At 36.5% G+C, this 26272-nt stretch overlaps 1 protein-coding gene across 3 annotated transcripts; it reads right to left on the reverse strand.

Annotated features, from left to right (window-relative positions):
- Window positions 1–1359: 1359 nt before the first annotated feature.
- Window positions 1360–26112, reverse strand: ENKUR (enkurin, TRPC channel interacting protein). Of its 3 annotated transcripts, none has more exons than XM_043564712.1 (5): window positions 25975–26112; window positions 17857–18002; window positions 13576–13799; window positions 10524–10670; window positions 1360–2612 (listed from the first exon to the last, which is right to left on the reverse strand). In XM_043564712.1, the coding sequence occupies exons 1-5, from the start codon at window positions 26001–26003 to the stop codon at window positions 2439–2441; spliced, it is 720 nt and encodes a 239-aa protein (XP_043420647.1). In that variant the 5' UTR covers window positions 26004–26112; the 3' UTR covers window positions 1360–2438. The 3 variants fall into 3 exon arrangements, with proteins under 3 accessions (XP_043420647.1, XP_043420646.1, XP_043420648.1); XM_043564711.1 differs by lacking the exon at window positions 25975–26112 and adding an exon at window positions 25510–25955; XM_043564713.1 differs by lacking the exon at window positions 25975–26112 and adding an exon at window positions 19705–20588.
- Window positions 26113–26272: the final 160 nt, after the last annotated feature.

Raw genomic sequence — 26272 nt, forward strand, 5'->3', positions numbered from 1 at the left:
AGGAGAAAAAAAGGGTAGAGAAAAACACTGTGCAAAATTTTGGGAGGCTTCTGTACTTCAGTATTAAAGGAACGCCTGTCACAGTGGGGTGGGGGTAGCATTTCAAGGAACCAATTGGAAGAAATCACAGGCAAGGGGCCAGACCATATCAGATGTTTATTCTATTCAGAGCTCTTTTGAATAGGAATAGAAACCAAGTCAAACTAGCTGCAGTCATGAAGTTTGACCTTTTAGGCTCGAGTGCCTTCTCCCAAATGCCTGTGGTCTTGTGTCTCTTAATTCACGTTCTCAAGAAAGAGAATCTGATCAGTCACTGACCAAACGCCTGAGTCAGGTGTCTGTCCCTCCCCTGCCTGGTAGGATGACCCAGGTGTGTGTGTGTGTGTGTGTGTGTGTGTGTGTGTGTGTGTTTGGATGTGGATATGGGAGGCTTGCACTGGAGCTTTTCAAGTTTGGGATCCCATGGTAGGGTGGTTTACGATAATGTCTCAGGAACAACGGATAGGAAGTTTTCCCTAGGAAGCCTGTGAGTGAGAAAGGCAATAAAGTCAATCTAGCACAACATTGTGGGCCTGGGGAAAAGTCTGTATTCTTTAGTAGAAATTTACAGAAATCGAGAGAAAAATCATCCATTAGAACCACAGGGATATCACTTAAGGCAACTCTCATTCATGGCCCCAAAACATAACCATGATAAGGCTGAAATAATTCGGGTTTTTTTGCATTGCTACTGACTTTGAATTATTTAAAATTTAGTATGTATAGGAATCATCTCACAAATAAAATTCTACATCTTATCCTTAAGTGTCACGGAGAAGGATGGCTGTACTGAGCAGAGCCACTAGACGAAAGGAGACTTGAGTCCCTAACTGACTGCATGAAAACAGAAGACATACCCTCCTCATTAACATAGGACAATAATGTAAATGAGAAATTTTTATCAGGCAAATAAGATTTGGAGGTAGTTGGTGCAATTAGTGTAACTGACTTAGAAAATGCAAACAGAAATGGTGTGTATCTTTTCTAAGCTTGGCTTGTCCATGAGTCTCCCAACTGTGGATAGAACAGAGCCTACCCACTCCCTAGGTCTGGGTTCTTGAGCAACTGTGTGCAAAAGAGTTTCTGTTCATTTATTCACAGCACAGTACTGTTAGGTGAGCAAGAAATGAGTTTCTATTATGTTATTATTATACATTTGAGGGTTTATTGTTTATAGCTATTAGCTTACCCTAAGAGGCAACCACCCATTCTGGATAATTGCTATCTTTAATTTTAGATCTGCTTGAAGGTGATAAAGAAATAAAGAAATGATGTTCATAAAAAGATATGAACAAAGTCTAAAGTGAGTTTTCAAAAACATTTGTGTATAACCATTTTATTTAAAGTAAGCTTTTGTACCACGCTCTCAAATTCTGTTTGGGAAAAGTCTCAAAAGGTTGCCATATTTTTTTCTATTTTCCATAAGATTAAAATCAGTGTTAGTAGCAGATGTTGTTATTCTCTGATATTTTCTATTTCATATGTATTACTGAATTTCTCTAAAGTTTCATAAAAAAAATCTTTTCCTTTTAGACTTTCCTTATAGCCATAGAGTTGAAGACAGCTCTACTCACATAAATTTATTGCTTAATAAATTAATCTTACAAATAGAAACATTAGAATTAAAAAAATAGATACATAGGACCAAAAAGAAAAAGCAACATCCCATTTCAGTGCAACACATATAATGAATTATGGAGTAAAGCACTTACAGTGAATAGCAAAGTTTTTAAAAGTTGGTATGCTTGGAAGAAAGTTATTCTCTTTGATTATCCTCAGTGATGCATTTTGTAAATTGTGTTCTTGATTTTATGCTGCCTTCTTCATTTTTCTTCCTTGAAATATAAGCCCTTCGGCATATATAGCATTATAGACATTGAAAATATTTGCAGTTGGGAATGGTTGGAAATGACATAGGCTATCCGAGAATATACACTGCTAAACGTGGGTGGTTCTGAAAAAATATGCCAAGAACACCGGAGAAGCAAGAAAGCATATGCCACTATTTCCAATTCAAAATACTTAAGTTTTTAATGTTGTGTTCTTTGTATCGTGCAGTGTAGAAAAAATCGGAAGTTCCTAGTGCTGGCTTTATTCTTTAGGGCCTGGAAATTAATATTTATGTGAAACAAGTACATAATAATAATGGATTATACTACAAGTTGGAACACGCAACATCAAACTTCATGCTTAGAAAACGTAACGCTGGTAAAAACAGAATTTTCCCTCATGTAAGTAGAATAATTCAATTATCCTTTAAACATTGCCTAAGCATTTCGGTAAAAACTATTTTTATTCTCTTTCAGAGTATTTTCCTCTTTGAAAAGCAAAGTTTCATGTTTATGTTTTCCAGCGGGCTTTTTCCTATGTGAAAATGACTCTATTTTAGAAATCCGTTATTACTTATTGGCAATGTAAATAATTCTGTGCTTTTCAATGACACCGATGTCATGTTCCAGCTGCTTCATTTCTTCTTCCAGCTTCTGCTTGCGAATCTTCTTCGGTATGGAATCGATGAACACAGAGAGGGACTGGAACTCCTTATGTACCTCTTCCCAGTTCTTCTTCAGCCCCTGCAAATGTGACGAACACCATAAATATTAAAGTAGCTGCAAAAGTAACGTCAATGGTAAAAAAAAAAAAAGTATACTAGTGAAGAAAAATGCAAATTGATAAAGAAAACAGAGGAAGATAACGTTACAGGATGATAAGTATTTATCAAGTACTTGGCTAAGTAACAAAACATATTATACAGAGGTCAAGTCCTGTCCTCGATTGTGTGTTCAATTCCCAGAGGGAGTATTTATTTGCTCTGTTTTTAATGTTACTGTACTTGTTTTTACCATCAACTATGAATGTGCAGAGTTACAAGTAGTATGAAACTAAAGTCATAGCAAATGTTTTGGTAAAAACAATTTAAAAGTGATATCCACCCCCACCCCCACACCTCCTCACCAGGCAAAACATATTTTTGAATAGGAAATTGTTCATTGTAAAAATTTTAGGTTTTTTTTCTTTAACTTTTTTTTAAGCCATTATCTTCATTCATGAAAAGGCTTGATTTGGGCTTGCATGGCATGTTTGCTTATATGTGATTAAATGGAATTGCATAAATGCCAAAACTCAATTTAACAAGAGATGATCTTTTATGTATTTTTTCCATGTATTATAAAGAACTCTTCATATAGTCAAAGGATCTATACTTCCCATTAATGTATACTAGAAATGACTGAGATGTCATTAAATGTAACACGCATGCTAATTCAATAATGTAGTTAATGAGTTAATGCTTTATATTCTCAGTAATCTATGAATTCAAAATTAGGGATCTTTTAGGAGCAATAAAGGTAATTTCATCTCTGCATAGCCCCTTATGACAGTGCACTAGAGATCTCATTGACAAAATGGGCCAAAACCTCTAATCAAATTCGTGCTCTGAAATTTGAAAAATTAACACTTTCTATTATTCACTATTGATGCACAAATCATTTTATTTACACAAAAACAGTCAAACTGAACATAGAATTTAAAATATTGTCTTGAAAATACAGTCCTTGAAATCCATGGCTATATATTTAGGTTGTGGAAAAGATTAGAAGTGCCTTATAATCACACCTTCATAATAAGCCCTCATAGTACAAATTTAATCTTGTAAAAACTTTTGGCGGATAATAAAATTTCAATGGCTTATTTCTATGCTTAGGTTAAAATGATGATGAGAACTAGAATAGGTTGGCTGGGGGAAAGGGCAATGGATTTTGAACCCTCATTGAGTGAGTCTAGATAAAGGGTTTAAAGAAAAGATAGAGGGAAGATATCCAGGTTAAATTTTAAAAAGAGGGGGATGGGTTAGCGTATAGTCCTTAATAGTGTATGAGATGTATTCCAAAAAGATGACCTCAGAATTCTTTTTTCATAGTCTTTTATTATGAAATGAAAAATATGTTTCCACAGTGCTCCACAGGGGTGTCTACTGCAGAGAGGAAATCCATGCATTTATACACTTTCAAATATCAAAGGTTTTTCTAGCTACTTGAGTGATATTTCCACATTACTTGTGGTCACAGCAGCTACACTTTTTCTCTGTAGCCTTTATCTTTTAAAGGATAGTTTGCTTTCTCTTCCAGTGTGTACAAAAATGTTTGGATCAAAGTCAACAGCCAGAGATGGGAACTAGATGTAACTCATATTTCATATTATATTGAAATAGCCTCTTTGCTGTTTTTAAAACTTACTTTTGTTACTGCATCTAAAACATCTTTTATTCATTGCAGTGATTTTTTTATTAATTTTTCTTTCTTCATTTTTTTTTATCATTAATTTGGGGAAAACTTCAACTAGGAAGAAGCAGTCATAAAATAAGTAAGTGGCTCCGGTTCCATGTTTCTTTTGTGCCCACAACACCCCCATCCATTCTCCACCTTCTTGTCCTGCTCTGTGATGAGTGCCATGGTGTTGTGGGGTGGGAGTCAGGGTTCATTCTTGTGGGCGGGCTCCCCACAATACCTCCAGCTCTTTTGCCCTCCAGCCTCTGGAATCAGCACTGGTGGGAGGAGAGAGAGGTTGGGGCATTTCTTCTTCCTCTCCCTTGACTACCTGGACGCTAGTAGTGGTTGATGTAGGTTTTAGTCCCTTGTTAGCTACTCGATAATTTTGTGACCAAGGGCAAATGTAAACCAAACTCTAAGTTCACTGTCAGTAAAGATTGCAGTTGTCTTGCTCACATAGTACCCCCTGGCCTGGATACAGTGCCTGGAACGTGGTAGGTGTTCAAATGAATGAATAGATAACAAAACTCAATATATTTGCAGTTTATATCCTCATCTGTAAAATGAGAAGTGTGGAATCGTTAGACTAGATGACCCCTTGCAGGTATAGTGAGACTATTATTTTATGAAGAATGAGCAGAATGTGGCTGACTCAAGAACATACAACTATATGAGTCTAGCTACCCTGTCATTGTAGAAAGTTACAAAATACGTTTTCTGGTACTGAAGACTTTTAAGATTTACTCTTTTAGCAACTTTCAAATGTGTTACACAATATTACTGACTATAGTCATCATGCTGTACATTACATCCTCATACTTATTTATTTTATAACTGGAAATTTGTATCTCTTGATTCCCTTCACCCATTTCACCCACCCCCAACCGCATTACCTTCTGGCAACCACCACTCTTATGAGTTTTGTTTTGTTTTGTTTTTTAGATTCCACATGTAAGTGAAATCATATAGTATGTCTTTTTCTGTGTGATTTATTTCACTTAGCATAACACACACACACATATGGACAATTAGATTGCTTTTATATCTTGGCTATTGTAAATAATACTGCAGTGAATATAGGGGGGTATATATCTTTTCAACTTAGTGTTTTCAGTTTCTTTGGATAAATACCCAGAAGTGGAATCACTGAATCATTTGATAGTCTTATTTTTAAATTTTGAATAACCTCCCTAATGTTTTCTATAGTAACTGCACCAATTTACATTCCCTCCAACATGGCATGAGGTTTCCCTTTCCTCTACATCATCACGAACACTTTTCATTGTCTTTTTGGTAATAGTCATTCTGACAGATGTGAGGCAATATTTAATTGTGGTTTTTACTTTGCATTTCCCTGATGATTATTGATGTCGGGCATCTTTTCATGTATCAGTTGGCCATTTGCATGTCTTCTTTGGGAAAGTATCCATTCAGATCCTCTTCCCATTTTTTAATTGGACTGTTTGGGTTTTAGTTGTTGTTGTTACTGTTGTTGTTGAGTTCTATGAGTTCTTTATATATTCTGGATATTGACCTCTTACCAGATATACGATTTGCAAATATCTTCTCCCATTCAGGAGGTTGCCTTTTCATTTTGTTGATGATTTCCCTCCCTGTGCAGAAGCTTTCTAGTTTGATGTAGTCCCGGCTGCTCATTTCTGCTTTTGTTGTCCTTGCCTTTAGAGTCAGATCCAAAAAATCATTGCCAAGACTGATATCAAGGAAATTACTACCTATATTTTCTCCTAGGAGTTTTATGGCTTCAGGTCTTATGTTCAAATCTTTAATCTTTGTTGAGTTAATTTTGCCATATGGTGAAAGATAATGGTCCAGTTTCATTCTTTTGCATGTGGCTGTCCAGTTTTCCCAACACTCTTTTAAAAGAGATTGTCCTTTTTTCATTGTATATCCTTGACCCCTTTGTCATAAATTAATTGACCATATATGCATGGACTTATTTCTGGGCTCTCTATTCTGTTCCATTGATCTATGTGTCTGTTTTCATGCCCATACCATACTGTTTTTTACTATATCCTAATAATATGGTTTGACATCAGGGAGTGTGATTCTTCCAACTTTGTTCTTTGAAATTTTGATAGGGATTGCATTGAATCTCTAGATTGCTTTGAGTAATATAGACATCTTAACAATATTAATTCTTTCAATCCATGAGCATGAAATACCTTTCAATTTATTTTGTCTTCTTCAATTTCTTTCATCAGTGTCTTACAAGTTCTCAGTGCAAAGATCTTTCATTTCCTTGGTTAAATTTATTCCTAGGTATTGTATTCTTTTTATTGTGATTGTAAATGGAATTATTTTCTTAATTTCTGTTTCTGAAAGTTTGTTGTTAGTATTTAAAAACAAAACAGATCTTGATTTTGTGCTATGCAACTTTACTAAATTCATTTATTAGTTCTAACAGATTTTTGGCGGAAAAATCATGTCATCCATAATTAGTGAGTTTTACTTCTTTTCCAGTTTGGATGGCTTTTATTTCTTTTCCCTGCCTAATCGCTCTGTCTAGGACTTCCAATGCTCTGTTGAATGAAAGTGGTGACAGCATCCTTGTCTTTTCACTGTTCAGCATGTGGTCTTGTCACACATGGCCTTTATTATGCTGAAGTACATTCCATCTATACCTACTTCATTGAGAATTTTTATAATTAAATTGATGGTGAATTTTGTCAAATACTTTTTATGCATCTATTGAAATAATCATATGGTTTTTATCCTTCATTTTATTAATATGGTCTATCATGTTGATTGATTTGCAGGTATTGAACCAACTTTTCATCCCTGAAATAGATCTCACTTGATCATGGCAAATGATACTTTTGATGTATTATTGAAATTGATTTGCTAATATTTTGTTGAGGTTTCTTGCATCTATGTTCAACAGGGATATTGGTCTATGGTTTGTGACTGTGTGTGGTGTTCTTGTCTGGTTTTGGTATCAGGGTAATGCTGGCCTTATAAAATGAATTTGGAAGCATTCCTTCATCTTTGACGTTTTGGAAGAGTTTGAGGAGGATAGATGTTAAATCTTTAAATGTTTGGTAGAATTCACCAGTGAAGCCATCTGGCCCTGGACTTTTATTTGTTGGGAGTTTTCTGATAACTGATTAAATCTACTTACTAGCACTTGGTCTATGCAGATTGTCTACTTCTTCATGATTCAGTCTTTGAAGACTGTATGTTTTTAGGAATTTATCCATTTCTTCTAGGTTGTCCAAAATGTTGGCATAGAACTGTTCATAGTAGTCTTTTATGATCATTTGTATTTCTGTGGCATCAGTTGTAACTTTTTCTCTTTCATTTCTGATTTTATTTATTTAAGTCCTCTTTTTTTTCTTTAAAAAAATTTTTTAACGTTTATTTATTTTTGAGACAGAAGGTGACAGAGCATGAACGGGGAGGGGCAGAGAGAGAGGGAGACACAGAATCGGAAACAGGCTCCAGGCTCTGAGCCATCAGCCCAGAGCCCGACGCGGGGCTCAAACTCACAAACTGTGAGATCATGACCTGAGCAGAAGTCGGACGCTTAACCGACTGAGCCACCCAGGCGCCCCAAGTCCTCTTTTTTTCTTAGTGAATCTAACTAAAGGTTAATTTATCTTTTTCGAGAAACTGTGCTTAATTTAATTGATCTTTTCTAGTCTTTTTAGTTTCTATTTCATTTATTTCCACTCTGATCTTTATTATTTCCTTCCTTCTAGAACTTTGGGTTTATTTTGTTCTTCTTTTTCTAGTTCTTCTTTTTCTAGTTTGTTCTTTTCTAGCTTAGGTATAAAGTTAGATGGCTTATTTGAGATTTTAATTGTTATAAAGTTCCCTCTTAGACTGCCATCCCATACATTTTAGTTGTATTTCTATGTTCATTTGTCTGAAAGTATTTTTTATTTCTCCTTTGATTTCTTTATTGATCCATTAGTTGTTCATTAGCATATTATTCAATCTCCATATGTGTGTTATTTTTCTAGTTTTCATCTTGTAATTGATTCTACTTTTATACCATTGTGGTTAGAAAAGATGCTTGATATGATTTCCATCTTCTTAAATTTACTGAAACTTGTTTTATGGCATAAGATATGGTCTATCCTGAAAAATGTTCCATGCGCACTTGAGAAGAATGTATATTCTGGTGCTTTTGGATGGAATGTTCTGTATATATCTGTTAAGTCCATCTGGTCTAATAAGTGTTGTTTAAGGCTAAGGTTTTCCTATTGATTTTCTGTCCAGATGATCTATCTATTGGTGCCTTTTCCTATTTTCCAGCATCGGGTAGATATAAAAACCTGGCTTTCACAAAAGCATGTACTTTCTAAAGATGATAGAATCTGAACTACGGAGAGATGGGGTTGGAGAAGGAGAAAGAGAAAGAGAGAAAAAGAAAGAGAGAGAGAGAATGGACCAAAAACCAGTAGTCTTTGTGAAAATGACATGCAAAGTCCCACCTCCCTGTCTTCCAGTCTTCTTGCCTACCTTCTTCCTTTCTTCTTTCCAGCACACCTGTGTTAAACATCTGTGTTTATACTGGGTACTGAGTAAGGTACTCAACAAAGGCTGTCAACAAAGAGACACTGTCCTTGCCTTTAGACCACTTCTGCTGTCTGGAATAGCCTCTTCTTGTGCAGTTGAAGGCCCAGATAAAGACATGTACCTACATACTTCAGTGGATAGATACTCTGTCGTGGAACCTAATAAAACTTATGATTTCTACACACACACACACACACACACACACACACACACACACACATCTACATATATACATATCACCTCTTATTATATTACAACATTATCTATAGTAGAATTTTATCTCATGCCCCTTTTATCATCCATGAGGCTTAGCATGATACTATATGCAAAGCAGGAATTTAGTAAATATTTACTATTATGACATTGATAAAATATTAAGAATTTATAACAGCATACAAATCCATTTTCAACAGAAGTTAATGTAGGAAAATTTTTTTAATGTTTTTAAAAGGTCATTAGAAATGGATTTGTAGAAATCTTTCAAAACTAACAAAACAAAGAATAAAGTACTATTTTTATCTCCAGAAGAGATAGCATGACTTTATTTATTTACTTATTTAGTTTAAATTTTTTTTTCATGTTTATTTATTTTTGAGAGAGAGAGAGAGAGAGAGAGAGAGAGAGCGAGCATGAACAGGGGAGGAGCAGAGAGAGAGAGGGAGACACAGAATTCGAAGCAGGCTCCAGGCTCTGAGCTGTCATTACAGAGCCTGACGCGGGTCTCAAACTCACAAACCACAAGATCATGACCTGAGCTGAAGTCAGACGCTTAAATGACTGACCTACCCAGGTGCCCCAAGAGAGCATGACTTTAGAAGAGAACAATTAGGTGCTTAATAAATAATCTCCTAAGATATGGAGCAACCCTGCTCACATCTCTCAATATTTTAAATGCTTCTTGCACTAAACACATAAGGTCATATATCTTTATGTCTATTGTTTTAAAAATAAGGAAAATATATTAAAAACCTCACAGCTGGTTATTTTAAAATTTGGACATTTGGCTTACAGGAAAGAAAAAAAAATTTGGTCTAGGAACTGTTTCAATTATTCTAGAGCTCCATCTAGTGAAAAATATCTATTTTATGGATATTATTTTTGAAAAATTCAGGGACATGAGAATGAAAATAAAAATGCTTTTTTGCCTTACTCCTGCATGTTCATTGAAGGAGAAGGTGGGCTTCCTTACGACACTAACTATCCCAGGAAAAAACAACAGCTCACAGAATTGTAAACAAAACATTATTCAATAATTCTTATATTACAACTTTTGCTCTCCCCAAAGAACCCAGTGTGCCGCACGTAGTTGTCACCATAACCAAATGAAAGCGTTCTGATTTTAGAGTCAAGGGGCAGGCTTTAAGAATCATCGACAATGGACCTTTCTTTCAGAGATGTTCTAAAGTGTTACATATGTGGGGCGCCTGGGTGGCGCAGTTGGTTAAGCGTCCGACTTCAGCCAGGTCACGATCTCGCGGTCTGTGAGTTCGAGTCCCGCGTCAGGCTCTGGGCTGATGGCTCGGAGCCTGGAGCCTGTTTCCGATTCTGTGTCTCCCTCTCTCTCTGGCCCTCCCCCGTTCATGCTCTGTCTCTCTCTGTCCCAAAAATAAAATAAAAAACGTTGAAAAAAAAATTTTAAGTGTTACATATGAATATAAATTACGGGATACTTACCTGAAGAACTGCCTCCCTTTCTTCATCAGAAATCCTTTTCATAGCTGCTTTCCTAAGGTTTTCCTGGATATAGTTATCATATTCTTCTTGGGCTTTCTTTACTTCCTCATTTCGCTTACATATATACTCAGGTGTGACACCGTAATCCTTATAAGGATTTTTCAGAAAAAAAAAATCAATATCCTGAATGCAACTTACATATGTATACATACCAACTAGTGATTGGGAGAAAAAGAAATGTTACAGATTTAAAGCCTTTGCTCAGAACATGGAAAATTGACAAAATTCAATTTTATTTTCTCTTTTCTCATTGGGAACTTGTTGATTCTCATCTTTTAAGCCCGAGAAGCAGAGCTGCCAACTCTCAGTGGACATGGAGTGTAAGCAAACAATAAAATTTAGTTGGTTTTTAGCTGCTGAAATTGGGGATTGTCTGTCATCAAAGCATAACTTAACCCACCCTGGCTAAAAAAGAAGGGGGTAGAAATCCTAGCTATAAATGTGTTCTGGAAAGTTGCAAAACACTATACAAATAAATTCTAATACCATAGCATTCTGGTAAATTAGTGCAGTGGTAAACAGTCCAATTCGTTTCCGGAAACACTTAGGGCAACACCTCATTAAAGCTCAGTACAGATCCTGATGTTCATAATAATGATTCTGAGTCATCACAACATTATTTTTGGCATATTCTGTTTAATAAAGGGAATAAGGTAAGACATTTTAGGAAAAAGAGCTATCTCACAGATGGGTAAAAGCTTCAGTGATCTGAAATGCTCCCGTGTGCTGGGTCACTGAGGGCTAATGCATACCATTAATGTTAATAATTAATAATACCCATTCTCTATTGAACTTTTATTAGGTGCCAGATATTGTGTCAAGTGCTTGACAGGTTTTATATCATTTAACCCTCACTACAATCCTGGGATAAATCTAATGACTTCTTAAAGATCACAGAGGGAGAACTGGAAACACTATCTTACTATTATTGCTGTATACCTCGGTTTGTTTTCACAAATGGTTTCTCATGGCATGAATGGGCATATAACATTTCATTTGGACCTAAAACATGAGGTTCACTCACTTTTTAAAAACTGGCATTGCCCAGGGCTCCTGGGTGGCTCATTCTGTTAAACATCTGACTCTTGGTTTCCTCTCAGGTCATGATCTCCTGGTTTGTGAGTTCGGGCCCTGCATTGGGCTCTGTGCTGACAGTGCGGAGCCTGCATGGGATTCTCTCTCTCTCCTCCTCTCTTCCCCTCCCTGCCTCTCTCTCTCTCTCTCTCTCTCTCTCTCTCTCTCTCTCAAAATAAATAAATAAACTTTAAAAAATGGCATTTCCTTTCAAAAGACTTACTATCTCACTTATCATTCACAGATTTTTAAAACTGAACTCTGATCAGTGGGAAGTAAGTTGAGAAGTCCTTCATGAGCCCTGAAGGCTTGGCCAGCAACACCATCGGTGCAGAGCATTTACATGGCTTGGTAAACAAGCACAGGTAGATTAACTTCACATTTTTCTGTCTCCATGTGGAATACTCTCAATTTTCCGTTCAGGGAAGAAGATGCATTGAAGTGGACAGCTGGGGCAGAAGGCAGTCAGAAGAGGGGTACAAAGTGGTCACTGGTGGCATAACCAGCAAAGGAGAAGGGTTTTTATGTCATCGTGGAGAAATAATGGCTTGGAAATGGCTCTGAAGAGTCAGCCAGGAGACTGAAATTTCTGCTTGTCCACACCCCATGGGACAAGGAATATGAGCAGCCTCCAGGACACAGAAGGAGGAAGTACTCAAAGAAGTCTGACAGAACTTTATGAGCATGTGCTGCCAACCCCTGGATACCTGCTGAGGTCTTCCAGAAGTGTCTTAGCTTATGGAGTGGTAAGAGTTTCTCAGAGAATAGGTGGTGTGCTCTGACGACAGCCTCGAAGTTCCTGTTTCAGCTTTGAACAGGCATTGGATTTATCATGGTAGATCATTGGACTACCTCAGTGCAAGCCCTTCATACAATTTCTTTGCAATTTCATTGCAATTTCTTTTCTATTTTTTCTGTTCCTTCCTTTCTTCCTTCTGTCCTTCCTTTCTTTTTTTTTTTCCATGACTCATTGTTACATATTACTATTCTTTAGGATTGTGCACTCATATTTTCCTATGTGTGTTCTAAGCAATGTTGTACTCTGTAAGTATACAAAGTGAAATAGGTTTTGTATAAGGTATTTTTGTAAGCTTTTCAAATTTTAAAGGTCTTCTATATTTAAATGAACTCAGGCTCCTATAATTTTCACCAATGAAATTGTATGCCTCTATGATGAGCACATTTTCAGATAGAGATGAAGGTCCCCAAAGGACTAGATTATTGTATAGTACTTTCAAGGTCTCCTTTACTCCAAGCACATTCAAGCTGAAATTGTACACTGATAGGAGAGATGGCTCTAAAATTATTTTCCTCTTCATTTTTCCTCATTCTGCTACCAAGATCCTGCAGCCTAATGACTAAATCTTAGGACTTTATTTTTTTTTAAGTTTATTTACTTATTTTGAGAGAGTGAGAGAAAGAGTACAAGCAGGGGAGGGGCAGAAAGGGAAAGAAAGAATCCCAAGAGAGTTCATGAACTCAGGAGCCATGAGATCATGACCTGAGCCAAAATCGAGAGTCAGATGCTTAGCCAACTGAACCACCCAGGTGTCCCTTAGGACTTTCTGAAAAGCTATTTCTTAGTAATGATTCATAGTAGTGACTATGCTTTTCATGAAATTTCTACCTCACTAAAAATTAACATCTTTCAGAGACTGTTAGAATTGGTAAATATATTAATAATTGAAATTAAGGGAACAACCTGAGTTTTCCTCTGCTAGGCAACATGGTGTTATTCTTTCCAAATTCTTCATAATTTCATCACATATAATTTGGATCAAGCACAGACTTCAGAGGAATGATAATTGGCAATCTAGATAATTTTCCCAGTGAGAGCACTGTTAGTGATAATATAGATGATCATTATGAACATCATTCTTAAATTATTTGAATTTTAGGTCCAGTAATATAAGGTTACCTTTTTATTGATGTATTTTGGAAATAGTCCTGAAGTTTCAAGATCATGCTTATCTCCAGTTTTTTTGTCAACATAAATTGGTTTAGGCTTCTTAGTCACTCCCAGAATGACATCGGCTGCATTTGTGTTTATAAAATTTTTTTCGCTTCGTATTCCCATGACTGGATGATCAGTTCTCAGTGGCACAGGAGGCTTTCTGGGCTCATTCCGATCAAACTTTTTTTCTGTTAAATATAACATACCCTTGTTAATATTAAATTATAAACATTGCTATTCAATACTGTTTATAATATCTAGATATTTTACCATGAAGATATTAGAGTTTTATTAATAATATATTCAAATATTTTGGGTAAAAAATCAGTAATCATAAATGCAGAATATTAAGTGCAACATAATCAATTAATATGCTGAAGAACAATATACTAACCTAAGGAAAGGAGATAAGCCCCCCAAATCATATGCTAGCTAACCAATATATTTTTACTAGTTATTGTGAAAATATTTTCTAATAAAGATGTCAACAACAAATGTTCAGCTTTCTCACTGGAAAAAATTCAAAGAAACATTAAAACTCTTTTCTGAGTACTACCAATATTGCTAATAATTGCTTATTCAAAGGAAAGTTATTGCAAAATCACCAATACATCAAACTTGATGAAAATCCAAGACTGTATGGATTTTTTTTTCACCAGAACTCTTGTTACTATAAGGTATGAAGATCATGTAATAACTATGTACCAAACATGCAGCTTAACAAAAATTACCAACACAGTTGAACTTTCCTATTCGCTCCTCCCTGATTGCATCTCACTTCCTAAAATTACTACTATACAGAATTCATCTTATTTATTTCTCTCTACCACATTCTCTTCATTAGCAGCAGATGAAATTGGCCATTTTTAACAGCCTCTTCAACTTGACCATTCCAACTCATCTATTTTGATACAGCCACATCAAAATGGTTTGTCAGAAAAGAATGTAAAATAATTACAATTTATTTCCAAGAACTGAAGGCAACAGACGTCTTGACAAAACCTTATTCAAATCTTAACTCCACACAATTACTAGGTACTTTGGCTTTATTCATTTCTGCACTGTTCGAACTTTTTTTATGAGTTTATGTGACTTGTATTAGCAGGAAAAAAGATATTATTAGAAAGTCTAAGGACTGGATTAACCTCTCATGATGGGCTGAATTGTGTCCCTCCCAATATTCCTATGTTGAAGCCCTAACACCAGTACCAGAGGTAAAACCCTTTGGACACAGGATTTTAAAGAGGTACCTCAGTTAAAATGAGGTCACTCTAGAGTGGGTCCTAACCCAATGTAATGGACGTCCTTAGAAGAGGAAGAAATTTGGACACAGACACACACAGAAGGAAGACCATATGAAAAGAAATGGAAAAGACAGCCATCTGCAAGCCAAGAACAGAGGCCTCAGAAGAAACCAACTCAGACAACACCCTGATCTTGGACTCTGGCACTCAGAATTGTGACCAAATACATTTCTGTTCAAGCTCCTCAATCTGTGATTCTTTGTTATGGCAGCTCCAGCAAACTAATACTTCTGATATAGTTCTACACACCTAGAAATATTATAAAGGAGTTTTTGGAAAATTTGTTTATTCATGAATTCATGCAGCATATTTTTGTTGAGCAAATACCATGTCCCCAGTTAATGATCTGGGAACTGTAGATACAATAGTAAACAAAAGAGACAAAGTTCTTATGGAGAGAACTCTCATGTTCTGTTCTCATGGAGTTTATAGTGGGGAAAGAAAAATTAAATTTAATATGTAGAATATAATATATATATTTGTTTGAACCATAAGTGAAATTTGTTTACTGTTTCTGATCTACCAAAATAGTATCTTCCTATGTAATACATTACTGAGATGTTGTGAGCATTGTTAGAGATTTCATTTGGAGTTCCTATAAAGCCTGGAGCAGAGAATAAGGACTCGTTGTTACAACCCAAAGAGTTTCTTTCTGCCAGATACACTTAACCAAATCAGATTTGCATAATGTTTGTCTAAAAAATCGGAGGTATCTCTCCTCTAGATGTTCACACTGAAATTATTCATTGGCCAAATTTAATTATGAGTTGAAAGTGCATGCAAATGGCTCCTGTAGCTATAAGGGAATATGTAGTTTTATAAATGTATATAAGAGGTAAACTAAATTCTTAGAATGTGAGGAAACAGTTCAGAAAGACTGATAATTCATTCTTAGGTGAGGAAGTAGAGCAAATGACAACCCTTGGTTGGTTATGATTGTCAAGTGGATGGAGCCTAACACTGGCCACCTTCTTTCCCTTAACCTACCTAAACATCATCTTTTCTCTCATCCCAGGAGGAGGGGTTGGCAATGGGGTGAGGCTTGGAAAATGGGATGAGGATGTCTTTTCACAAATTATTCGGCAGTTGGGATAATAAATCTGAAAACCAAATGGTTTGGCTTTTTAACCTTATGTCAAAATGGCAATATCAACACAGCCTTGTAGCCATGTCAATGTTCTATCAATTGAATTTAGAGAAATGTTCATGTATCTGTTTTCAGTGTGTCTAAAAAATTGCTGGCATCAAAACTATTGTGTTTGAAATGGCAGAATATTCAAAAAGAGACTAGCAGCAGACTTGGCATGCATATATATATGCATATATATATATATATATATATATATATAAAACCTTTATTTAACTCATTGTATTGAACTCTTGCAACACCCCAGCTTTCTTGATTATTCATAAGGCAGATATAATTTTGTGTTTGTGTTGTCCTGTTTTAATGGGAGAGATAGACTTCTTCCCTTTTTTCCTTATTTGATGTTGAGGATTTATATAGTTTGGCAGTGTATTGTATAATGTGCTTAACCCTACAGAGGATACATGAGAACCCAACTAATATCATTGACATAAACTAATTTCATTTTACAATTTTCCAGTGTTCACAAGTGGTTGTGAGTCACAAAATACCAAGACTCCTCTTGAGAAAGACACAAAATAGACTTTTGAAGACATGAACTTATGCGTGGATGTTTAGACGTGCTTTTTTCCCTCTTTCCTGATAATGTCCTCATCCTTTGTCATGGCACATGGGTTTTGAAGAGGATTGTGGGATAGCAAATATTGCCATAGGGAGAAATAGTTCCACTTTTGTCAAAAGATCCACCCTAGCTGGACTTCAGATGTTGAATTATTTTCTTGATGCCAGGTGACAAAAAAAGGCTAACTTTTTAAAGGAGAGAGACTATTTTCTCTCTCCTCTCTATTGTCTTAAAACATCAGGAAAGATACACCCAGGATGGGAAGAAGCTTCTTCCATGCATACGTCCATTTTCCAGATAGCCTTCTTCCTAAAATCTATATGCTCGATGACCATTATTAATTACACAATTTTCAATGCCTAGTACAAAATGACAACATGGGGCACCTTGATCAAACATCAAGAATTTCAAGACGGCAAAAGCAAAGCATTAAACCAAGCTCCTCAGCATGTGGCCCTCCCCATGCGAATGCCCGAGAAGCTGGCTCTGTCTACCACTCATTCACGAAGGGTCCTCCATTACACCTGACTTATTTGCTGTCCTAATGGTCTTAGAGATCTGGGAGAGTTAAAGCCCATGCCTGATAGTCGCTTCAGCTGGTATAACGGTTGTGTTTCTCATCTCTTGCAGGGAAGACCAGACAGGGTTTAGATGCTAGGCCATCTTCTCACTGGGGCTTAGGACTCTTCTTATAATTGTCATTTGTTACTGAAGTCATACGGCTAGGGACTAGGATGGTGAGGCATGTGGTGTTAGCGGTAGGGCTTCATCAAATAGTCCAAGATGTCATTCAGATGTATGCACCATGACAGGGAAAGGCTATTTGGGGTATAACTCAGCATTCTCCACCTTCTTTCTCCACTGAATTCTCTACTTCTACTTTCTCCTAGCCTCTCAGTTTCTGTTAAATATGAGGTAAACCAATCACCTATGAACATTTAATATTCATAGGCAGTAAGATAATTCTAGTTAAATTATCTGTTAGCACTTTTTTTCAAGTTTATTTATTTATTTTGAGAGAGAGAAAGGGCAAGTGGGGGAGGGGCAGAAAGGGAGGGAGGGAGAGAGAATCCCAAGCAGGCTCCATTCTGTCAGCATGGAGCCAGGTGTGGGGCTCCAGCTCACAAACGGTGAGATCATGACCTGAGCCAAAGTCAACTGCTTAACTGACTGAGCCACCTAGGCACCCCGCTGTTAGCACTTTTAATATTAAAAAGAGTGATGAAACCTACTGGGTGGTAGAGTTTTTTCCATTGAATGTTTCTTCAGGAAATTCTTTGGAGAAGGTAGTTCAACTTTTGGTGGCCCCATAGTCTTCATTGCAGCTTTACATTTTTGCGTGTTATCTTTAATAGAGGCCTTAAAAATGGATACGTACCTAAAAGTAAAAAAAAAAAAAAATTGTAGCATTTATATTTCTAGTAAAAATTGCTTACAGTTTAAGAAAGGATATACATTTTAATGTATATAAGTCTATATTCATTCAGAGATAGACATAAAGCATAATTATCTGAGCCCTGTCTATCAGGTACCCTAGATGGAAGTTTGGCCCTGAGAGGTGCCAGTGTAAAGATTATAGTATATTTCCTTGTTATCATGTGAATGTGTGTAGCATCAATGGTGATGTCTCCTCTCCCATTCCTGATATTGGTGAACTGTGTCCTTTCTCTCCCCACCATAAATTCCATGAGAACAGAACATGATCATATCAGGGTGCCTGGGTGGCTCAAGTGGTTAAACATCTGACTCTAGGTTTCAGCTCAGGTCATGATTTCTTGGTTCATGAGATCAAGCCCTGTATCACATTCTGTGCTGATGGTGTGGAGCCTGCTTGGGAGTCTCTCTCTCTCCCTTTCTCTCTCTCTTCCCCTCTCCTACTTGTGCTCTCTCTCTTTCTCACTCTCTCACAAATAAATAAATAAAAACATTTAAAAAATAAATAAAATTATCATATCTTCTTGAACTGACCACTTCATCATTATAAAGTAATGTTCTTTATCCCCTTTAAAACTCTGTACTCAAAAATCTACTCTATGTCATATTAATAAAATTATTTCAGCACTCCTTTGATTTGTGGCAGCACAGTGTTTTCTGTTCTTTGACTTTTTACTTATTTTGTGACTTTATTTTTAAAGGAGTTTTCTTATGGAAAGCATAGAAACTTTAACCTTTCTAAAAATCTCCTTTATTTGGTGTTCAGACCATTCATGTCTGATGTAATTTTAAAAATACACTTGCGGGGGACTGAGTGGCTCAGTCAGTTAATCCTCTGACTCTTGATTTTGGCTTAGGTCATGGTCTCACAGTCGTGAGATTGAGCCTGGAGTCAGGCTCTATGCTGGACGTGGAGCCTTCTTAAGATTTTCTCTCTCCAAGGGTGCCCGGGTGGCTCAGTTGGTGAAGTGTCCAACTTCAGCTCAGGTCATGATTTCATGGTCCGTGAGTTTGAGCTCCATGTCAGGCTTTGAGCTGTCAGCACAGAGCCTGGAGCCTGCTTTGGATTCTGTGTCTCCCTCTGTCTCTGCCCCTCCCCTGCTCGCATTCTGTCTCTCTCTCTCTCTCTATCAAAAATAAAAATAAGCATTAAAAAAATGTTTTTAAAGAGTTTCTCTTTCCTTTTCCCTCTGCCCCTCCCCCCTCAAAAAAGAAAAAAAAGAAAATATAAAAATAAACAAAAAATTTAAAAAGTAAAAATAAAAAATGAATAAAACTCCATCTGTGTTTAAATTTTCCATCTTGCTATTTGTTTTCTACATACCACTTTGTTCATTCTTCTTCTTTTTATTTGCCTTATTTTTATTTTTTGACTTCGTTTTATTTTATGTAAGTTCTGAAGTTTATCATATACATGTTTAACTTATAGTCTACCTTCAAGTAACATTGTACCATTTCATATAGAGTGTAAAAACCTTAACAAAAGAATACTTGCGTTTACCCATCATCCCACCTTTGTCCTAGTGTTGTAATATATTTTACTTCCATGTGCTATAAAACCCATAATTCATTGTGATTTTTCCCCTTAAAAAGCCAACTATATTTTAAAGAAATTTAAAGAGAAAAAAATAATTTCTAATATTTACCCATGTATTTGCCATTTCCAGTGTTCTTTATTTCATTATGCAGATCCAAATTTCCAACTTGTATCCTTTCTTGTGCATTAAGGACTTTTTAACATCTGGATTCTATTGTTTCTGATGAGATATTTGCTCTCTTCTTTGTGTTTAATGTTTCTTGTATCTTTGGCTGTTTTTAAGACTTTTCCCTTTATCACTGGTTTTAAGAAATTTGATTGTAATGTCCCTTGGTATGGTCTTCTTCCCCTCCTCCTTCTCCTTCTTTTTCTTCTTCCTGCTTGGCGTTCATTGTGGTTCTTGGATTTGTGTATTTAGAAATTTCATTAAATTTGTCAAAATTTTGGACATTACTCAAATATTTTTTCTGTTTACCCATCTCTCTTCTCTTCTTATGTAATTCTAATTATACTTATGTTAGGCTGCTTGATGTTGTCTACAATTCACTGATTCATGGTTTTCCTTTCCAGCTTTTTTTTCTTGTTTCATTTTGTATTGTTCTATTACTGTGTCTTCAAAGTCAACAGTATTTTTTTCAGTGTTTTAGCTACTGTTAATCCCACCTAGTAGACTATTTTCATTTTAGGCATGGTATCCTTTATGTCTAGAAGGGAACTGCTGAGTTTTGTTTAAATTCCTCTTACTTGAGCTTTGGCCTGGAAACTCTCTAGGGAGAATGTTGGGGCAATTGTAGAGCTTGTTTCTCCTTTCTTAGGGGTGACTGCTCTGTGCTGTCTATTGGCCAGTGTATGAAAAACTATTGTTTTACACTTTGTTTTCAGATGTTTTAGTTGTTTAAGGTGAGACGATAAATTTCATCCTTGATTGGGAGCAGAAGTTTAGCTATGCCACTTTTAACAACTTGTATTCTCTCTCTCTTTTTTTAAGGTCTATTTATTTTTGAGAGAGAGAGAGAGAGAGTGCAAGCAGGGGAGGGACAGAGAGAGGAGCACAGAGGATCTGAAGAAGGCTCTGTGCTGACAGTAGTGAGATTGATGTGGGGATTGAACTCACGAACTGTGAGATCATGACCTCAGCTGAAGTCTGATGCTCAACCCACTGAGCCACCCAGGCACCCACTTGTATTATTTTCCTATGTATGCTGATAAGTTTGCTTGGAAAAACATTAAATTGTTTCTTGCTTTTAGAGGCCTTTCCTCAATCTTGAATTCAATGGTTGGGGATTAATTATGGTCTAAAAAGAATGAGTTTATTAGATACCTTTATAAAATAATGTTCAATCTAAATTTGTGCCTTAAGTTTCCTACAGAAGTTGGAATTGGCAGATATCTCTTGATAAATAAAATAACTTCCCCTGTGGTAAGAAAAGAGTGTATATGCTCTCACTTCTTTTTAATTTGCTATCTTGTGATTCAATACATTATTTTGTGAGCTGAAAGCTTACCCATTTGTTATACAAAACAATATATTTTATACTTTATGAATAATTTTTTATTTTTCCAAATTAGAAAAATAAAAAATGATGAAACTATCATAATGCTATTTACTAATTATATATCAATTTTAAAAAGGAATAAAAATCTAGTTTTACTCTATCTCCTCAATCCATTTTCCAAATAAATTTTGTTTTCTATGTTTCTATTTATGTATGAAATATACCTTGTTTTTTAAAACTTAATATAATGTGATTTCTTTCCATATTAGTACATGCAAAGTTTCTTTTCTTTACAAGAGATGAAGAAAAATGTTATTATTGTGGAAGTCTGCAGAGACTGGACAGCTATATTAAAATCTGAATAACAATTTCTAACACTAATCATAAAACTCTGAGACCACATATGGCAGCAATGAGAATTTTAACATAAAATTTCATTATTCTATAAACAAGCACTTTGGAATATTCCTGGCTTTCTTTGAATATAAGTTCATTTAAAAGGACTACTGCTTTCCCCAGTTGAATTATTGGATACAAATTGTCAGCAAAGTAGATAAGAACCTCAGGAGAAAATAAATATGTTATCTAAGATTTCATAATAGTCAAGACTACTTAGCAAAGTCAGATACATAACTAGACTTTAAACGAAGAGATGTTATAAAACCTCAGAAAATACAGTAGTATGGAAAATAAGAAAATGAAAGATAGTCCAAGAAAAATGAAAAGCTCTGAAAATGAAATTCAGACTCCATGTCACAGTTGATGCCAGTGAAAACCAGAAAGCCTTAAAAAAAACCAAAGAGCCAACTAGCGAGTGCTTAGACATTAAATATTCCCACATTAAATAAGCATGCATCCAGAAACTCCATGCTGGTGAATCTGATGTAAATTTTAGAGAGCATCTAAAAACCTGTAGAGAAGCAACGATTAAATGAGCCATTTGGAGTTTCAATTCCCTGAAATGAATATCATTTTTTAAAAAAGATTATTTGACTCATAAATCAGGCAAATACCTTAGACATAATATACACCTTTATGTTAGCAGAGACTCTTATCCTTACTGATAAGAGAGATATGAATTGATTAATGTATGCACATGGATGACTGACTGAACCCTCAAACATTGAATGGCTGTCAGCCTAGAAAGAAGTGTCCGTTAGTCTACTAAGCAAAATATTTGCCCTATTCAATGACAGATGGAGATATACAAGACATACTTATTAGATTTACAAATGACACAAAGCTGGGAGGGACGGTTGAGACAGTGTATGAAAGATTTAAAGTGCAAAACTATCTCCGTAGATCAATGATGAGTTTAGATTTTTAAAAAATCAGTTACATTAATTATAGGATGAGAGAGAGTGACCTTAGCTATAAGTCATGTGGGCATTTCAATGTGAGGCAATGGTGGGACATGAGTGTCAAAATGCTAATGAATTCATTAATGGAAGTATTGTGCTAAAGATAATGGTTCCATAAACTTTTTGGTACATATCTGGAATATTACCTTAAACAAAAGGGAAAGAGAGAACGGTTGGAGATTTTAAGTAACTGGAGCCATCAACAGAAGGGTGACAAATTTGGTGAACATCTTGGAAACCATCTCATGTGTCATGAGCAATTGAAATTTTGAAAACTGATTCATGGCTTCCCATTGACTTTAACATTGTTAGATCTTAAATCCCAGCTCATTAAGTTCAACTGCTAGAGGATGGCCTTCACCCCACTTTCACTGCACAGATCCATTTTCTAAGTTCTCATTAGTTATCTGCATCTCTCATTGGGATATGGTTTTATTGTTAATCAACATTTTAATGTTTGTATTTTAGTTTCCCAAGGAGACTGTAACCTCTGAGGCATGAGAGATCACAATGCAGTCAGTTGTTGAGAAATCCACCACTTTGTGAAAGCTGGACAGTAATCTTGCTAGTCTTGCAAAGAGCCACAGTGAGCTTTCTTGAAGCTGGGTTTATAACTCAGTAATGCAAATAGATTTTCCTTCCTTCCTTCCTTCCTTCCTTCCTTCCTTTCTTTCTTTCTTTCTTTCTTTCTTTCTTTCTTTCTTTCTTTCTTTCTTTCTTTCTGCCTTTCCTGCCTTCCTTCGAGAGAAAGACAAAAAGAGCACAAGATGGGGAGGGGCAGAGAGAAAGGGAGAGAGGGAGAATCCCAAGCAGGCTCCTCACAGTCAGTGTGCAGAGCCCAGCGCAGGGCTGGAACCCACAAAACCGTGAGATAATGACCTGAGCCAAAATCAGGAGTCAGAGGCTTAACTAACTGAGCCACCCAGGTGCCCCTATGTTTCCTTCTTATGATTAATTCTTACCACTGTTGGGAAAATGAATAAAGTTTTACACCATAAGATGGCCACGAGGACTAAAACAAGCTCTGGTCTCTGGCTTAGAAACCCCTCTTATAGGTTCTTCTTGCCCTGTTTGCCATGCGCTCAATCCCCCTCCTCCCCCCCCCCCCAAATACAGAGGCAGACAACTATAAATTACGCTTTACGCTTCCTGCTTGCATTCAGGGCTCAGATCTTTGGAGAAATGGTCTCCCCTGAGCCCACCGGTGTTAAATAAATCTCCAATCCACCAAGATCCCTGAATGCCACTTGGTTTTTCTGCCAGTGTTCCAGCCTGGTTCCGTAACACCACTAACAGGGGGATTGGGTCAGGGCAAGTTAGTGTCAGTGTGGTGAGGAGGAATTTGTTAAATGTGTTATTATGCTCTGTTTTTACATATTAGTGGTTTGCCTGTATGGCACCTTTATCAAAGTAAAACCTCCCCAGGTTGTTGCAGACAGTGTAGGATGTTGTGGACAGTCTCACCCTAACAGAGAGTTCTCTGGCACCACAATTGATGCCTTCTATTCCCTTCACCCTAAGTTCCTTTTTCTTACTTATTCCTTCAGAGTCAACCAAGGAGTTTGTGCTATCACTTCCAACATTTCCCAAGAACATTCTCCAAAGGCAATGTTATACACATAAATAGGGGCTCAGTTATTGCTTGTCAAATGAACAGACTAGACTGTTCCTATAAAATTTCTTGAAAAAAATACTTATATGCAGTAAAGATGCCTCTTTTTAATTTATCAATGAACAGAACACCTATCTAATAAAATATCTTAACTTTCAAATTCAGTACTCTCTAGAAAATACAGCTTACCAGTGGGTTTCAGAGAAGAGGAACTTTATCTTGTACAACATACTGGATTTTTTGACCAAAAGTTCATTCAGCAATAGTTAATTTGAACATTCGTCATAAATTCTACAAGTCCATCACATCCTACTTTACATTCCTCTTTCCATTCTCTGCTAGATTCTGAGAAACTAATGGAAAATAATATAGGTACTGCTCTTATTGAAACCAGATTCATGGGCTTACAATGGAAGGGTTTGCCCACTTGTTGATGTTATATACCCCAAGGAATTACTAGTATAAATAATTGACCATTAGATCTGAAAGGAACCTTAAAGATGATCTGGATCATTTAGTTTGTCTTACAGATAAGAAAATAAATGAAAATTTATTCATGATTCCCAGACCAGTTAGTTGCAGAGTCTTTTTTTTAAAGCCCATTGCACTTTCAATGTGGTTTTGACGTGCATCAGGAAAAGAAGAAAGGTAAAGAACAGCAAATATTTCGAATTCTAGGAGGAATAAGACCTTCTGCACTAGTTACCTTCTTTTCTCCCCATAGATTTACATAAGTTCTAAGTTTATACACAGGAGACTAACTGAGATATTTACTTCAGGGTTACCTTTTTGAAATGTGGGGGAACTTAAGGAGTCCCAACACCCATGTAAAATTTTTAACTCAATTATATATATTTTGGGTCTCTACCCATCTATTCTTCTTTCTATCCAACTATCAGATCTGAAAAAGACTTTAGAAACGAATCTATTTTGTCTTACCAGTCAAAAAACTGAGCCTCAGAAACAAACAGGAATGTATATTTGACAACAATCTCAGAAATAACTACTATCCCTTTAGAGAGGGAGCAGTAGTGTAGTCAGAAATAAAACAACGAACCCCTGAAACCAAGTAGGAAGTATCCTAACACAGGACAATAAAACTGTGATTTTCTTTTTTCAGTAACAAGAAATTTCACGCTATTTTGTATGTCACATCATGTACGAACAATTAAATTACAAAACAATTACATACTATATTAACAGGTGGCTAACATAATAAAATGGCCCTCTCACAGCACTGGACCGTCCTCTCCGTGAATTGTGAGATAGATGTTAAATACCCAGGTTTTGCAGCCACTTCCTTAAAAAGCTGGCATCCAAGTCTACTTCATTAAGACAAAAATATATGTAATTTCTTTTTAAAAGTCATATGTTGCTTAATCTTGAAATGGCATCGTTATTCCTTATTCTTGTTTCAAGTGATAATCTTTTGTTTACCCACATACCTAGGAGGCTGGGGAGGCTCCTTCCGGTCACTGGGTATGAGGTTATAAATGCTCTCAGAAAAGCAAGTTGTATCCATGGCCACCAAAATGACTCCTTAAATATGGTCAACTTTTTTCTCACTATACCAGTATGTCTGTCCCTTTCTTCACTGATTCCCGTTTCCTTTCCTACTCTTGACTTCTCACGGAACTAAGGTTTCTCTCTTTCACCTAATTCCCCTTTGACCTGTTAGCAGTCCTCTCTTGGGAAGAAAATAAAATAGCCCTTGTAATTCTCTAGGGGTTGCTTAGCGTTGTTGACGGCGTGGTTGCCTGGGAAACAGTTGCTAGGCTACGTGGAAGTAGAAGGCAGCCCTGTAAACTAGGTTTTCTTCCCTCTGCAGTTCTTCTGCTTGAGAAGTTCAATATGGAAACCACTGTTTATAGGTGCCTTTGGGAATAATGAGTTGAATGACGTCCCCTTACTTAAACACACGGCTCGTTTCTGTCTGCATATTTGGAGAGGAAGACACACTCCACCGCAGACCATAGGGAAGCGTAGCTCCTGCGCAGGCGTCACACAATAAAGGTCTCGTGCGCAGGCGCCAATCTCGGCGGCGGTGGGGCGAGCCGCTGAGGCCAGGCTGACGTAGGGCCTTTGCCGAGAGCTGGACGGGGTGGGGAGGAGCCTGAGGAGCAGGGAGGATTCACATAGGTGGAGCGCGGCCTGCTAGTCACGTGTTGGGCGTGAGGTTGCTCGGGGCGTGGGTGTGGCGTGCCGGCG

The sequence above is a fragment of the Prionailurus bengalensis genome, chromosome B4, assembly GCF_016509475.1.
Source record: "Prionailurus bengalensis isolate Pbe53 chromosome B4, Fcat_Pben_1.1_paternal_pri, whole genome shotgun sequence".
NCBI classification, from domain to species: domain Eukaryota; kingdom Metazoa; phylum Chordata; class Mammalia; order Carnivora; family Felidae; genus Prionailurus; species Prionailurus bengalensis.

Excerpts from the sequence above, each read along its gene's own strand:
- ENKUR (XM_043564711.1), bottom strand. The coding sequence starts at position 25,586 with ATGGATACAACTTGCTTTTCTGAGAGCATTTATAACCTCATACCCAGT. Across the intron at positions 13,800-17,856 it reads GGAAAAAACTCTACCACCCA|AAAAAAAGTTTGATCGGAAT; the intron begins GTAGGTTTCATC and ends TATATTTAACAG. Across the intron at positions 10,671-13,575 it reads CAAAATACATCAATAAAAAG|GATTACGGTGTCACACCTGA; the intron begins GTAACCTTATAT and ends AATCCTTATAAG.